This window comes from Teleopsis dalmanni, chromosome 2, assembly GCF_002237135.1.
Source record: "Teleopsis dalmanni isolate 2A chromosome 2, ASM223713v2, whole genome shotgun sequence".
In the NCBI taxonomy this organism is placed as follows: Eukaryota; Metazoa; Arthropoda; class Insecta; order Diptera; family Diopsidae; genus Teleopsis; species Teleopsis dalmanni.
In genome coordinates this window covers 224,650,905-224,666,833 of record NC_051847.1, presented here as the reverse complement: position 1 = coordinate 224,666,833, position 15,929 = coordinate 224,650,905, and the positions used below count along the sequence as shown (strand labels likewise).

The 15,929-nt window shown below is 27.3% G+C and overlaps 3 protein-coding genes across 5 annotated transcripts in view; 1 reads left to right on the top strand and 2 right to left on the bottom strand.

The window, feature by feature from the left end:
* Positions 1–15,929, bottom strand: part of LOC119676845 (LIM domain kinase 1-like) — a 118,038-nt gene that overhangs the window by 66,352 nt on the left and 35,757 nt on the right. The gene's annotated exons all lie outside the window — the stretch shown is intronic.
* LOC119685376 (ATP synthase subunit d, mitochondrial-like) lies at positions 1,072–2,141 on the bottom strand. 3 transcript variants are annotated; one of them, XM_038099638.1, is made up of 2 exons: positions 2,100–2,141; positions 1,072–1,722 (listed from the first exon to the last, which is right to left on the bottom strand). In XM_038099638.1, the coding sequence occupies exon 2, from the start codon at positions 1,702–1,704 to the stop codon at positions 1,180–1,182; it is 525 nt and encodes a 174-aa protein (XP_037955566.1). In that variant the 5' UTR covers positions 1,705–1,722; positions 2,100–2,141; the 3' UTR covers positions 1,072–1,179. The 3 variants fall into 3 exon arrangements, with proteins under 3 accessions (XP_037955566.1, XP_037955565.1, XP_037955567.1); XM_038099637.1 differs by having other exon boundaries at positions 2,063–2,121; XM_038099639.1 differs by having other exon boundaries at positions 2,096–2,113.
* On the top strand, positions 2,245–2,745 carry LOC119685377 (39S ribosomal protein L55, mitochondrial-like). The gene is made up of 2 exons (XM_038099640.1): positions 2,245–2,499; positions 2,557–2,745. Exons 1-2 carry the CDS (start codon positions 2,320–2,322, stop codon positions 2,701–2,703), a joined length of 327 nt encoding a protein of 108 aa, XP_037955568.1. The 5' UTR covers positions 2,245–2,319; the 3' UTR covers positions 2,704–2,745.

The window sequence follows — 15,929 nt, the reverse complement described above, 5'->3', positions numbered from 1 at the left end:
TTAATTTATATTCTGAATTCATACACGTATGTAATTAATAAGTAATTTATCCTATCTCATTGTTAAGTGAAAGAATATTTTATAAATGTTTAAATCCATAGAGCAAAAAATTAGACTAAATATATTACAAGCCGATTAAATGGGTTGTAGGTGTTAGTTATTATGAGGAAGGTTATGTGCAGAGAATTACATAGAAATGTTTGGATTCAATGTTGATATGTACAATTATATTCCTTTACACATACATGGGGATAATAAAGTATCTCCTAATAATCTTATCATGTTTCTTCAAAACAATTTTTTTATTTCTGTTTGTCACAATTTCAGCCATAGTTTTTGCAAACATAATACTGGTAATGATACTGCTACAGAACGATTTTGTTCTGTAAGTAATGATATTCATCAAAGGATTTTATACGTACATTTATATACATCACAAATATTATATAAAGTTATTGTCACTCGGCTAGGATTCTTGATATGCAAAAATTGAAATGAAATAAAGTTCATAAATATTATAATGAAATCTTTAAGAGAGTTTACAGTTTATTTATCATATGGTTCCATAAGATTTGAGATTTGTTAATTGTAATACCCAGTCGAAAAAGTTGTCCAGAAAAGACTTCAAATTAACACTGTATTACAATGTTATTACACCATATACAAGATAATTAATAATATGATAGGACGAAGTACTAATATTCATAACTACGATTTTATAAATCAGGATTTATGCAGTTTATGTAGAATTCATGACATGACGCAAATGACTAACGATCTTAACAGAAAACTACATATTCCACTATAATTTTATTTAACAATCTTTAAGTGATTCTCCAATTCCTTATCGTAATAGAAATATTACTTCGTTTGAAATGTTCTTTATGCTTCTTTATGCTCTTGCGCTGCCATATCCGTACTTTTAATTTAATTGACCTATCTGTTCTAAGGAACTACAAACATTAAATTTAATCATTCAAATAGCACTGTAAATTTACAAGTTAAATATTATCTTAAAATATAAAGTATAGACATTACATTAATTATATTAAACGAAAAAGATAACGCAAATCAATTTGAAATAGTTTTTAATAATTTCAATTAAGTTGTAAACACATTTGTAATCAGATTTTATATTGCATCGTTATGCATGTTTTCTAAAGTCACACTGCATCGAATTTAATGACCTGCACCTTCTTGTTCCTTAGATTGATAATCCAATTGTTCTTCTGGGTTGTGTGGCCAGAAAGTAGGACGATTAATGGGATCTAAGGCTGATTCGGGGAATGCATCACGATAATCTTCCATAGTCATTTGGCCATATGGCAGTAGTGAGCTGAGGTGACTAATCTTTTTTTGATAATCAACAATACGTGTTTCAGAGCCTTTCTTGAAAGCTTCTATTTCAGTTTTAGTTTCTTTAATCTGTGATTCTATTTGACCACCAAGATTATCCTTAGGATAAGGAATTTGAATAGCTTCATATTGTTTTTGGAAGTTGTCCACCAATCCAGGAAGTGGAATAATGCGTTTATAGTGCGCCCAATCGATTTTTGGTGGATTTTCGGGATTAGCCAAAACAGCACGTATATATGTATCGGACTTAGCTTTGAAAGAGCCAAAGCTGGTTTTTTGATTTGCTGGTACACGTTCAGCTATTGCTGCCCAATTGATAGCAGATTGAGTAACACGACGAGATGCCATATCTGATGCTTTGTCGATCTGGAAATATTAAAAAAGATTTAAAGTGAGGTTATGAAAGTGTTCATTCGACGGACTATATATTGATTTTGCAAAACTATTTAATATAATTAAAAATATAGTTTTGCTACTTTTTTTTATATTTAAAATTAAATTAATTCTAAATATAACACATTCATTAGCAATTCGGTACATGTATCCATTATGTAATTTGCAATGTATTGAATTCACGTCTTATTCTGTGTAATTTATTGAAAGATTTGTCTGCAATTTCAATGCAAATGTAATTTTTTTGTTCCAATAATAAAATCCATATTTCACTTATATATTAAAATTCAACTTAATCTTACAAAAACCTTACGCAAAATTTTCTTTACAAAAAATCAAGCCTTACTAACTTTGCTTTCAGCAACGAAAAACAGCAATTGAAAAACTGTCAAAATCAGCATTGCCTCAGTACACAAACGTCACCGAAACGGAATTGATGAAATTAGGTTTCCGAACACTTTTTGCTTGTAAGTCAGCTGTTCTTTATTTCATTTGGTTACTTAACATAAATTGTTTTCTTTGTTGCTTATTTACGTTAAAATAGAAACTAAGTATTTAACAATTATAATAATGCTGTTACAACCTTTAGCAACATTTGGACAACATCAGTTGCGTTCATTATCTTCAGCAACGGCAGCAGTCACACGTCTTCATCGCTCTGTTTATAGTCGCATGTATCCAACAGTGGTTGTGCAGCCAGATGGTTCCACAATAACTATACGATATCATGAGCCCAGAAAAATTATTAAAGTATCTTTGAAGAGTATATATATTTTTCATATAATTGATTTTATTATTTAATTTTAGTTGCCGTTGGATTTAAGTACGCTATCTGAGGCTGCACGGAAAGCACGTTTAGAGGCACGCAAACCACGCAAGAAGGTTAAAATGGTTGAAGAAGTTGACGATAGTTTTAATGCTAAGAAGTATATGAAATATATGAAGAAAAAATAATGCTAAACAAGTTAAATATACAAATATTTTTGTTAAAATGAATGCTTTTTTTGTGCAAGATGCTATTGAGTTGCATGTATAGAACTGTTCCTTTTGCTCAGATTCACAGTTAATGTGTATAAGAATAGTTAAATAATTTATAACTATACTATGCAATATTTAATGTAACAATAATATGTAAGACATATTCCATAAGACGGTTAAAAGTAAAAGTATAGTTATATTGTGTATACATATATAGTATTTATATAAACAATAGGAAATTAAAAATACTGTTATATGGTATAAATATTAATTTTGTTAATTGTTTAATTTATTAGCGAACAATCGGTTAACTTCCAAAAATCACTAAACAGTTGTTTGGAAGCTGATAAAATAATTTTGTAGGATCTGATGTATACGTATTGGTACAGTAGACGCATTTTAAAGTACATTTGTAACTCTGGTAAGCTTTCACTTTTCAAGGTATCATTGCACTGCATTCGGGTGATTAAAATGAGTCCCAAAATTCATCATGAATTGGTTGAAAAAGAAACAGTGTTAAGAAAAAAAATCACAACCTTGTATCACTTAATTATTTATTATACTTTGACAGCTAAGATTAAGATTACATAATCTCATCCTATATATTTTAAATTAAGTACATAAGTGTATATAGTTTTTTATTTCTCTTTGATATTTATATATTTATAAAATGTTATGATGACCATTAATTGATACAATTTTGACCCAAAACTTCTATTAAACTATTCTCTTATGGCACATGCATTTTAGTAAGTTGTAAGATTATTTTTTCATTTTCTGAACTTTAAATTTATTCGGTTTGAATATTTTGGATTCAATATTCACAAAAGTTTAACTGCACATGATACTATCACTATTATAATTTACTTACTACTTTATTATAATTTCCGCATTAGTTTTGAGAGATATTTTAATTTCTGACTGTGACTGCGAATATCTCCTATTGAAGTCTTTTGGTAATACTGCTCCAATTCTTAAATACATTTCGTATGAAACTACAAAAATAACTATCTTACATATCAAAATGCATTTTATATTTTCATTTTTAAAAATATCTGTCACGCCATGATTGATTTCAAAAATAAAAGTTATCCTTGATCTTCACATTTTGAAGGCAAAAATTATGGTTATTTATGCGTTTTAAAATAAAAAGCAGAGTTTAAGAGTTATTTGTGCTTGAAAAAAATAAAAGAAATATGATTTTATTAATTTTAATAATTATTATATAAAACAAATTTAATTACAATTTTTTGAGTTTTATTTTAAAACGCTCATATATTAAGCATGTATTAAATTAAGGATGAAAGTTGTTAGAATTAAAGCTATATACTTAAATATAAGTTCAAAAAATTGTTTTTTGCTGCTTTTTTCATTAAGAATTTTTAAAATAGCAGTTATCTTCAGTCCCTGTATATTGTGAGTACTTTTTAAATGTTAATACATATAATTACATAAATAAATATTATATTTTTTACTAGGCGGTTTTTAAGCTTTTTTGCTCTCTTTTTTTCATTCAGTAATGACTTTTAAATAAAATTTAAATCATAGTTTAGAAACAAATCATAGCTAAATTTCTCTATTTTTATTATAATTATTTTTTTTTAATATGAAAAGTGGTATTAAAACTTTTTAGTTATAAAAAAGTGTTTGTCATTATTGTGCCATTTTTTTAATATTTGTTTTAGACGAAGTTTTCTTTGGATGGACTATTTCAAGCATTTATTAGATGTACTTTTGTTTAATATGAGTATCTAAAATATTTTATTTTGACTTATTACAAATTAGAATTATTTGACTCGTTTTAAAATATTATTATATGTAGGACTGATATAAATTACAAATTTGACTGAAAATAAATTCTAGATGTAAATGTTCAAAACTAAATAATGAGTATTTAGTAGGCATTGTAATTTTCATGTGCATTTACGTGGTCCTTACACAATGCATTACTATGATATATATAAATGGTTGTTAGTATAGAGATTAGTTGTCATATAATAAATATATTTTGAATAGAAATTGATACATTGTATTATTATAAGTATAAAGATAAGTTTCAATATAAATAATAAAAATTACTTAAACATAATTCGTTAAACTTGTATGTAGTATTGAAATTAATACGCAGTTAATATTAGTATATGTGTATTTCATACCATATAAAGGTTTTTGCATTACTTTTGACGGATGTCTTTTTAACACTGAGGCAACACTATTTTTTACTTTTGACATTTCATTTTATTCACTTCAATTGCTACAAGCTGCAAAAACTTCTCATCAGTTGCTTTTATACAGTCGTACATGTTGTTTGGTGTCGGTGCGGATGTGTTGTGACTTTTCTTAATTTGGGATTATGGAATACATAATATAAACAAAAGTTAAAGAATATAACATAATATATCTTGTGCATGTGATGTGAAAAAGAAAAACGAATATTTTGAAAATATATGTTTTCAAATTCAAATAAAATGTGTTTATAAAAATTGAAAATCCCGTACTTAATATGAGCATAAAATATAACAGTTACAAATGATGCCTGGGCAAAAAAGGACAAATAACGGATAACTAATGTAATTAAGGTTTATATAAACGTTTAAAATTATTTTTTTTTTATTTTCAAATACTAAAAATTTGTCAGATTTTGTGTATATTGACTTTTTATTTGTATTAATGATGTGCCAAAATGCAAAATGCTTTGCATCAAATAAGAAAAATACGACGCGCTCAGTTTCTTGTTTTTCCCTATACTTATTGTTTTTTTTCTTGTACAACAATTTTCATCTCCCTTTTGTTGTCTTTTCCGTTTTTCCGCTGCTGCCATTGCTGTTGCTGCAAGATTTAAAGAATTTTCTATTCGAAGTGTTTACTGTTTATACTGTTAAGAAGGGAGTGCTGGGGTAAATAGATTTTGCCAGCAGAGGAACCATAAATAAAATCTATTATTAGTATATAAATAATTACAATTCGATTTTTGTTTGTTTTAGAAAAAAGACAAAAACTTTTGAAAAGGTTTGATCAGAATTAACTGAATATGTGTTTGCGGCAAAAGCAGCAGCTGCAAGAAAAACAAAAATAAAAATTCTTACTTAAAAACTTTGTTTACATTTGTGTGTTTATTTGTATTTGCATTATAAAAATTCTAATTTGAATATGTGCATTAAACAAGAATGTGTGAAAACGCAACGGAAATTCTTTAAATTTTCCGTAATATTGCTAAGATTTTATTAAAAACAACGGTAAAGTGCACATTTGTTGTTGGAGCCGTTGGAGCAAGCAAATGCTGTCTTCTGGTTTGTGTGTATGTGCCTCTTTGCAAAAGCAAGTTTCAGTGCTTCTAACAAAACAATTTTCCTATGTATGTGTGTGTGATTATTGCAGCACAGCAAGTCTAGATTTGTGGGCCAACATATCGAATAAGTGTAACAAATACGCCATTGAGTGTTCAAATTAGTTCTAAAAATATCATAAAAAACTGGTATATTTTTATACCACTTCAAGTTGCCAAAATTATTGCAAATATGTTATATATAAAAAATGAAAAAAAAATGATATCAAATAATTATGAAAATAATCGAATTAACTCTTAAATTTAATTCAGCCGATAAGATTTTTTGTTTTATAAAAACTCCTTTCTCTTTTATAAGAGTATACTTTCTGGTAGTAAAATTATGGAATAGTTTATTAATAGTCCCCAAATTTAGATAAGTTAAAATTTTATATTCAGATCAATAATTAGCTCACCTCTAAGGTAAAATTTTAAATATTATAATATATACATTTTGTCAAATAAATATTTGAAATAATCCATTAATATTTAATCATTTTTAATAAAAATCTTAGTGTAAAACTTTTAGTAAAAAAATTGTTTATATACCTGTTTTTGCTTATTTCATTTGTAATAAATACAAAACTTCCAGATAAAAGTATTCACTCATTTGAAACACATTCGTTGTTTTAACGAATTTACAAAAAGAATAACAGTTTCACTGTTTCAAGCTTAGGTTTACTTAGACTTAGATTCAAATTTCTTTACATTTATTGTAGTATATCTGTAAACAATAAAAAACTGCTATGTATATTCGAAGTTATTAAAGTAGCAGATATAAGGATAATATGTATTGAAGCATATAATTATTAGTCTTTCCTGTAAATAGTTTTTTATTTTGGATTTTTTAGTTTGTTTTTAATTTGTTAGAAAATGCAACTTGCAAATTGATTTATGAACATAAACATTTGCTTATTTGACTTTAATGCTCATCAATCTATATCTAATTTTAACTTGCATGTCCAGTTCCTATCTAATTCATCGTAAAATATTTAGTAGAAAGTAGAATTACTTATTCTCCTACTTCTTCATATTCTCTTAAAAGAGTAACGAGAATGATCTATGTTAATCGGTTTATAATTACAACAGCAATAAATGTGACATTCTTTTTCCATAATCATCTTTTTTTCGCATTTTAACACATCTCATATATTTTGCAATAATTGTACTGTTCATCTATTTCACTATTAACATCCATAAAGATTCTTTACCTCTTTGAAGTATTTGATTATAAGGATACATGGTGGGCTATAGCAACAATAACAATTGTGAGAACAGATGAAATTGAATGACTGAATGACAAATGCATGGAGTAATATAGGATATATAGCGCTCGATTCGTAGAGATTCGGAAAGGAAATAACACTTTCTTGTGAGTGTAAAGATCGAATTATACAAATGATGTATTTATATTTCTTGTCTCTTCTTTTAAAATAATTATATACTTATTAAATGATATTTTCTTTATGCTCCAATTGAATCCTGTTTTTTAAATATTTGAAGATATTCTTAATTTACGAATTGAGAATATTTCTTTCAATTTTCATTGTAATTTCGACACTGCCACGTCCACGTCCACTTCCACTTCCACTCTGATTTGATTTGTATTGTTGCAATATTATTAAGAAAAAAAATTAAATTGAAAAAATACAAAAATTAATTTCTATTTTGATTTCACTTAAATTGACTGACCGTCTTGACTTTGGCTTTGGCATCATTCGAAATTTGTTGCACAGAAAAAATAGAAACGAAAAAAGTTTGAAGAAAATTCAAATTCCTTTACAGCTCATGGGCCCGTCTGGGTTCGTATTTTATTTTTTCTTATTTTATTTTGTATCTAATTTTGTGTTTTAAAATAAAAAATTTTAAATTTGCCGCTAATGTGAATTTCTTCTCAGTTTTTTTTTTCTACAAGAGTTTATTTGTAAAAAATGTTAAAAACAAAATATGTGAAAAATTTTATTGCCAAATAGACTTACAGATTTGATCGTGAAATTCGAATTTCGTTGTTTAAAGAGGAAATGCGCTTATTAAGTAATTAAATGATTTCTTAAAGCTAAAAGCTACAAGCTAAATATATATACAATATTTTTTTATATGGTTAAATACTGAAAGATCTGAGAAAATAGTGTCACCTAGTATGAATTTTGGCTACAGAAGTTAGTATGAAACCAATAGTTGCATCCTAAGCAATTAGCTAAATGGTTTTTAAATAAAATTAAATGGAAATAAAAAAAAAGATATTTATGCATGCATTCATCACAAGAATTTTTGTGAACGTCGCAAATAGTTTTCGGGTCACAAAAATTAAAACTTCCTTCACTTTACTAAAGGCTGAAAGCGTGCAGAGTCACGTACGTTCGAGATTGTACTCTTCATCTGTGCCGTCTGTGCCGTCTGGGCGGCAAGGTTCCGTTGTTTGTCTGTCATTGCAATTGAAAAATCTTCAGAACTTTTGCTTTCGTTATTGGAAAAATGCACATTTCCTCGTCTGCGTGCGGGTGATGTGGATTAACATTTCCATTTCCATTTCCATTTACTTTTTTCAGCCAATATTGGTTTAATAATCAAATAAGATTTACGACCATTTAATGCATTAAACGAATTTTTGCATGACGTAGGAGGAAGCCCTTTGTTCTTTTCTACATTCTACTCTCTGTATTCTGCATTCTGCATATAAATCTGCATTCATTTATAAAATGCATATTTAAAATGTAAAAATTTCATACTTGGAATTTATGTGTTATGCCATTTATTGTAGTTCTTGGACAATTATTTTTGTGTTGTCAGATTGTCCGACATGCAGAGGACGTGCCGTTGCAGTCGTAGTCATTTCCGTATTCGTCATTTTTTAATATCTTTTTTGTGGGTTTTTGTTATGTTTATATATTTATTGTTTATATATGAATGATATATTGTATGTATATATATATATATACAATTATATAACATGCATATTGTACATTATATTTTTTTTTCTTCATAGGATTGTTGTTGTAGTTTGAAAGACTCTTCTGTTCCTTCGCTTACTTTAGAAACGAGATCTGTAAGCGGTAGTGAGTCGTCGATGTTGAAAAGCTTTCCGATATGTATAGTGATTGACTTTTTCAACTTCAGATGCGTCTCCCATAAGTTTCTTATTCCCAAAATGTTTTAAATAATGCTCAAGGTTTGCACTTAATGGGCAAAAAATTAAATTTTAAATGTCATTATATCTTTAATTTTTTCTTGTATTATAATATATTGAAGTAAATTGATTCATGCAACTTCATAAAGATCTGAATAAAGAATTAATTAGATTTGATCAGATTTTTATACTGTAGTAGAGGTATGTCAAGGACTAGAAAATACGTATATATATGTTTAATCATCAAGATATATACTTGCACATATTGTAACACAAATGTATAACAGCAGCGATAGCAATATAGATAAAAGTATATTTATATCAAATAAGAACACACTTACCATAGAAATTCTTTTGATTTCCCAGTAAACATTTGTTACATACATACTTACATTATTTTTTTTTGAGGTAGAGCACTTTATCTAAGCTTAAGTAGATATTCAAATCTGTTAGTCATTTATTCTATTTTATTAATAATTAATAATTCTATTTTATTAATAATTATCTATTTGGGAGCTTATAAAAATATTTTTTTTTTCAACTATTTTAGCAATTTTTTAAAAATAGTTTTTAATATTTATTATTCACATTTTTAAACTTTTCTTAAAGTAAAAAGTTCAAACAACTCAAACCATTAAAAGTACATATTTATCTTTATTAAACCGTAACATTTTTGTTTAAATAAATTAAAGATTCGTTAAAACAAAACAAATAAATTTAAAAGTTAAATTACCGCCATTATTTACTGCTAATGGGTTTGTTTCTTTATTAAATATGCAATTTTTTTTTAAATTTAAATCACGCGTTATTTCCAGAATTTTGGTAACTTTGATTGATTTTGTACCGCTTAGTAGTTTCAAATAGAAGAAATGCAAAACAAGTGTGTCACTGTCAGTCATAAATAGTTATATTCGGAAAAGTGAGTTGCTATATCTTTACGTAAATTTTAAAATGTTAATACCTATATTTTGAACTAGACTGTTAGATATATATGTTTGGTTGTCGACTTGCTTTTATTGGAAATATATTCATACATTAGTTTAGTAGTGTCCTTGTTATTACTAGTGCCCTCAATGAAATTATAAATTCTAGCTGGGTCACTTTGTTGACATCACAAATTATAGCAACATTGTTAGAGTGACTTCGCCAAGCAACGTAAAAGATATCTTCTAACTGATAAGTATCTTCTTTTGCTATGCTCCGGAGAGATACACAGAGATAATTAATACTTTCTTCTTATCGCAATAGTCATTAGTATAATACACTTTCTTGAGTAGTGACGATCTATAGAACAGCAACAAATATAAGGCTTGCATGCACAAAAGCGTTTGAGATTTTTTAAGTTCCGATTTGGGAACCAAATAAACCTTGTGTGTCTTTCCTTCATTTACTATAAATCTATTTCTTTTAGACCAATTGAGTTTTGTTTATGAACATGTCGCTTCTCGACTGGAAAAGATGAGCTTTGAGTTTTATTCCTCCATTCTACCCTTTAGTTACTTTCTTCAGAAACATGTTTTTCACTAAAAATTCACAGACCGTTAAAGAAACACTAATCTGCTCCATTCCTAAATATAATTATGAAGTATATCAGATACTTCAGTTGTGAGTTTATTTCGTTAGTTAATATGTTAAATTAACCTTTTTTATAAGTATATTGTGTATTGAGTTACTTAGCTTTGTAGTTTAACCATTTTTATATTCCATTAATTTATTTGAAAATATAGTTTTATAAAATATTATATATTTATAACAACATTAGCTTTAATATTGAATTGCTTAGATATTTAAACATAAAATAATTTTTAACTTTATATTTATTATATTGAAAATAACTTTTTGGGATGCTTTGACCACTCACGTAATTACGTATCTTAGATAATTGTTTAGGTGTTTTGTAACTGTAACGATTTAATGAAAAGATACAAAAACTTCGCATTATTTTCCTAATGATTTTATATGAAATCATAACTAATTTGGTAACCAACAACCGCAAGTGACCCTAATTAAGCGAACTGATCTTAAAGGCTAGCCAAATTATGATATTCCAAAAATTGCCAAAAACTTAATTGAAGTGTTTCAAAAGTAAAAGTGAAAAAAAACGAACGTTTTTTTCGGTTTTCGGTATGTATCTATTTGAAAGTTGAAAATTGTGTAGTTACTTTGGCAATATGTACTTGCTTAACGTATCATTAGTTTTGGCCATTTAAGCGCGCGTATATGGTATACGTCTAATTAAAATTCCTAATTTCAGATACTTTTTATTATTTTATATTTATTTGTTTTGGCACTGCGGCTGTGGTCTGCTTATTTCTGGCTCCTTCGGTTTAATCTTATCATTTCCGTTTGTTTGTTGGTGTGTTGCTCACAATATCGCAAAAAGGTAATATCAACTAATTTGGCATTGTCTGAATTTTATTATATCACCACACAAATTTGCTTTCTTATCACATGTACTACTATATACACGTTTTAGATACTTTTTTATAACAATTTTGTTATTGTTGTGTTTTCAACAAAAATTTTATTCATACAATAAATTTTTTTGCGTCCACTCCAAAATAACTTTTACGAAGTTTTTATTAGATTCGCTTTTTTTTGCTGAGATTAGTTTAGTAATCAATTGTTTCGTGTTTTTTTACTGTAGGCACTTGTTTTTCTACTTTTGTTTTTTATCAATTTTTGATTGAACTCTAAAAGTGCGGTAAATTGTTAACACAGATACACACGCATACAATCGAGTAAGGTTGCGACTGTGTGCAACTATTTGAGTAACCTTGGAGTTACGTTGTGTGGTAGCTCATTGAGAACGTTGAACGTAAACATTGCTAAACTAATTAAGATTTGCACTATCTTCTGGCATTGAGAAGTAGTGACACCCTTAAAAATTATAGTTTATTACTATGAGTGGAACCACTTATGCCAGATGCCCCTTGTAAAGTTTTTTCAGAGCATTTTGAAACTATTGTTTTACTTGACTTTCAATTGAAATTTTTTATATTGATTTGAGCCGATATACCTTAGAAGAGACCTGCATATCTATACAATACTATAACTTATAGCAGTAATAATAAGAACACTAAAATATTTGTTGAGCATTTCAGAATTCTTTTGTGAAATGAAAGAAGCTGGCACTCGATCTACCATTTTATTAATAATTTTGAGGGATTAAATAGCATCATAACTAGATACGGATCATACTTCTGAAAGTCTTTTAAATACACAACTTAAACGACACACTTATCTGTAAAACTAGGATTCCTCATTTCTCCAATAGGAAACGCGGATGATTGCTTAAATTTTTCGTTGGTTTGAAGTAAAGTAACAAAGTTATGAATAGGTTAGAGTTATAAGATTGAAACACACCAATACTATGTTTAAAGAGTCTTGTCATAGAACCAAAACGAATTCGCAGATCAAATAGGTTTAGATTTATATAAGTTTTGACAATATGTAAAATTGTAGTTTAGATACGCTCCAAGTATTTGCGCATTTATTCATGATAAATAAATGGTTATTATCTAATAGAGTATTTCTTATGTTCAAGCACTAGTGTGTCTTCCTGAGGATAACTGAAGATAATAGACGGTACTGTTGAGAACCTTAATAGCATGATAATAGCAGCTACAGTCCCGAGAAATTACCAAAATCTTTTGTAGGATTGTGGTCGAAATCTGAAATGGTTTCCTCATTGCAATAGTTTATGTTTATGTCACTAACTGATACACTGCTTATTGGCATTTATTCTTACTACCCGGCCCATCTATGTTATACACTGTGATTTGAGTTCAATTCAGTCTGAGTTCAGTTGACAATAGAATTAAATTCCCAAGAACTGCACTTATCGTCATAATTATTGTACGGTTATACATTTAAATATATAATCACAATTTCTCTATCGCCGTAATTATTTATCATAAAACATTTTTAATTATATCATTCAATACTTCTAACCACACAAAATTGGCAACATGCTCATTGTCACCTGTATACAATTCATCAAATTGTCATTAAGATAGCGATCAATATTTTATTTATATCTATAATATATATGATATTTTTAATTAGCCTATTTTTATCTCATAAAATTAAATTGATTTGAAGTTGCGCACATTCAGTGTTACCAATACCCCTCTTCCAACTGGCTACGTGCCTGATCAGTGGTTTTAGTTTATTAGTACATATATACTTAAGCTAATAAATTTGAGTTTTGTTTTGGAAAATCATTTAAAATTTAGAAGGTTTAGTCTAATTTCTAATTATATGATTTATAAGAATTTCTGTTCTATTTCAGCATTTTATATAGATATTTTTTTTATAATTATCAGTATAATATTTTATAATATAGGTATACTATTATAATAATAATATAATATTATTGAAAGTTCAACTGCATTATTTTGGTTAGTAATAATATTGTGTTAGAAAGTAATTTAAGATTGGCCATGAACGTTCATTAGCAATTTGCCTACCAAATAAGTTTTGAATAAAAATATCCAATCAAAAATAATTTTGATACGATGATAGATAAATTTAAGCTAATTGTTTTGAAATAACCACGTGATTCATGGCAGCAAATCGAAAATTAAAATATTGAAACTATTTGTGAAATTTATTTTCCTCTAGTATTAGATAACTTTTCGGTTTTTATTTTTTAAATAAAAAATTTTGTTTTTTATTAATGTAGAACTATATTTATTTATGACATAAATAATATAAAGTACAGTTACTCACTTTATATTAGGGAGCATTAAAAGGACCAAAAAATCATATTTCGATTCAGAAAACGCTAACCTTTCAAGATGTCTTTTAAAGAACTTCGAACTTAAGTATTTATCAATGCATTTATATATTGCGAATTATTTGAATATGTATATCGAATAGCGACTGATTTGAATAAGTTGATCATTGAAGTGATTTTGACTTTATATTTTACATGAACATCAAAGCTAATCCTCTCTGGTTGCAATGAGGGTCAGCATTAAGTGTAAGGGTTATGCCTTTTGCTTTCTATTTTTTATTACATTATATACTAGCATTTATTGCTACTGTTGTATGTATAAACTAATGAACTGCGTTGAATGAGTATCGAATGAGTATATGCTTGCGCCAAAAAGCGAATGTATAGATATCTGAGATAAGTGAAAGGAATAATCAATTGGGACATTTGTTCCGAAAAAAGATTCCAAATATTTATTATAAACAAAATAGTCTGAAATCAAGAATATGTTGAAAAATTTTACAGTTCTTATTTATGAGGAAATTAAAAATCATTTCTTATATAATTTATAATTCATAAAAAATAAAATGAAAAGTATTTTCTAATTAATAATTAAAAATTTTCTTTCTCTTTCAGAGTCGTTTTAATTACACTTTAAAAATTTGCGTTAATGTTCATATAAAATTACTATAAAAATGGCCAAATTAACATAAAATAACAAATCTTTATAGTTTGAAAAAAAAAAAAATACAGTATATAATCATTCAATCTCTGAAAAAAGTGCCAATAAAATATAAATAAATAAAAATATAATCGCAGTTAAAAAAAAAGCAGCAATTTTTGAGACCATGCCTTATTGTTTAACTATTTTTGGCATATCGGGAAAAATTTAAATAGGAGCATATGCTCCTAATATCAAAACTAAATTTCCAAATTAATTAAATATATTTAAATTATGCAATAACTTAAAATCGTGAAAAAAGCAAAAAGTATACAAATTGAAATCAAGACATATACTATAAGAAATTTACTTATGTATTGTAGTAACCAAGATGTAATAACGGGTCCGGTGTATGTTTTATTGTCTCGGAACAGGGTATGTGTAATGAGATACGCATATATCACAGCTAATAATAATGAATCTTAATCAGCATAGTGGTCCAGGCCCACCAGAAACTGTCAATGATAAATTAATCGATATCGATGAAGTCGATTCAGCGGGCCACGTTACAAAAACATTGTTAAAAACAATTCCTACAATACAATCGAATGGTTACGGTGCTGGAAAGACAATAAATACGCCTAATAAATGTGCTTATACATGTGCAAATATAACGACCACTACATTTTCTGGTGCTGTTAATGGTGGTACAATAAATAAAATGGCTAATATAGCGCAATTACCGCCTCCGTCGGTAACGTGTACCATATCGTCAGATCGTTTAGTGACGGGTCCATCGTGTCGTGCGTTAAGAACAGCTGTTTCAGCATTATATTCGGTCGACGATTTTGTTAAGGAGAAAATCGGTTCGGGATTCTTTTCCGAAGTTTATAAGGTAAGATTAAACGTTTTTAATATATGTACATATAGATTATAAATATTGGAATTTTTTTTAAAGTAGAACTGCATATATATTAGTATGATATTAATAAAATTAAGTTTTTTTTTAGTATTTGTATTTCTTTTCGATTTGGGATTAGTAAAAAATAGATTTGATATGAACGTTTGCATGTAGAAAATTGAACTTAATTGAAAATTGAAAAATAATATAAATATGAAGGACTTTAGAGACAAAACTAGAGGGGAAAACTTGCTATTTTTGACTGTTAATATTGGTTTAATCAAAATAATTGCTTAGTACAGATAAAATATTCGTTAAGTTTATTCAGTATTTATTAAGAATTTGATTAATGTAAAAACAAAACTTATGATGTAAATCAATAATTAACTTAAAAAAGTTACATTTTCAGTAATGTTATCTATCATTGGATAGATTGAATTGGATTGGATAAAAATAACAATAAAATTG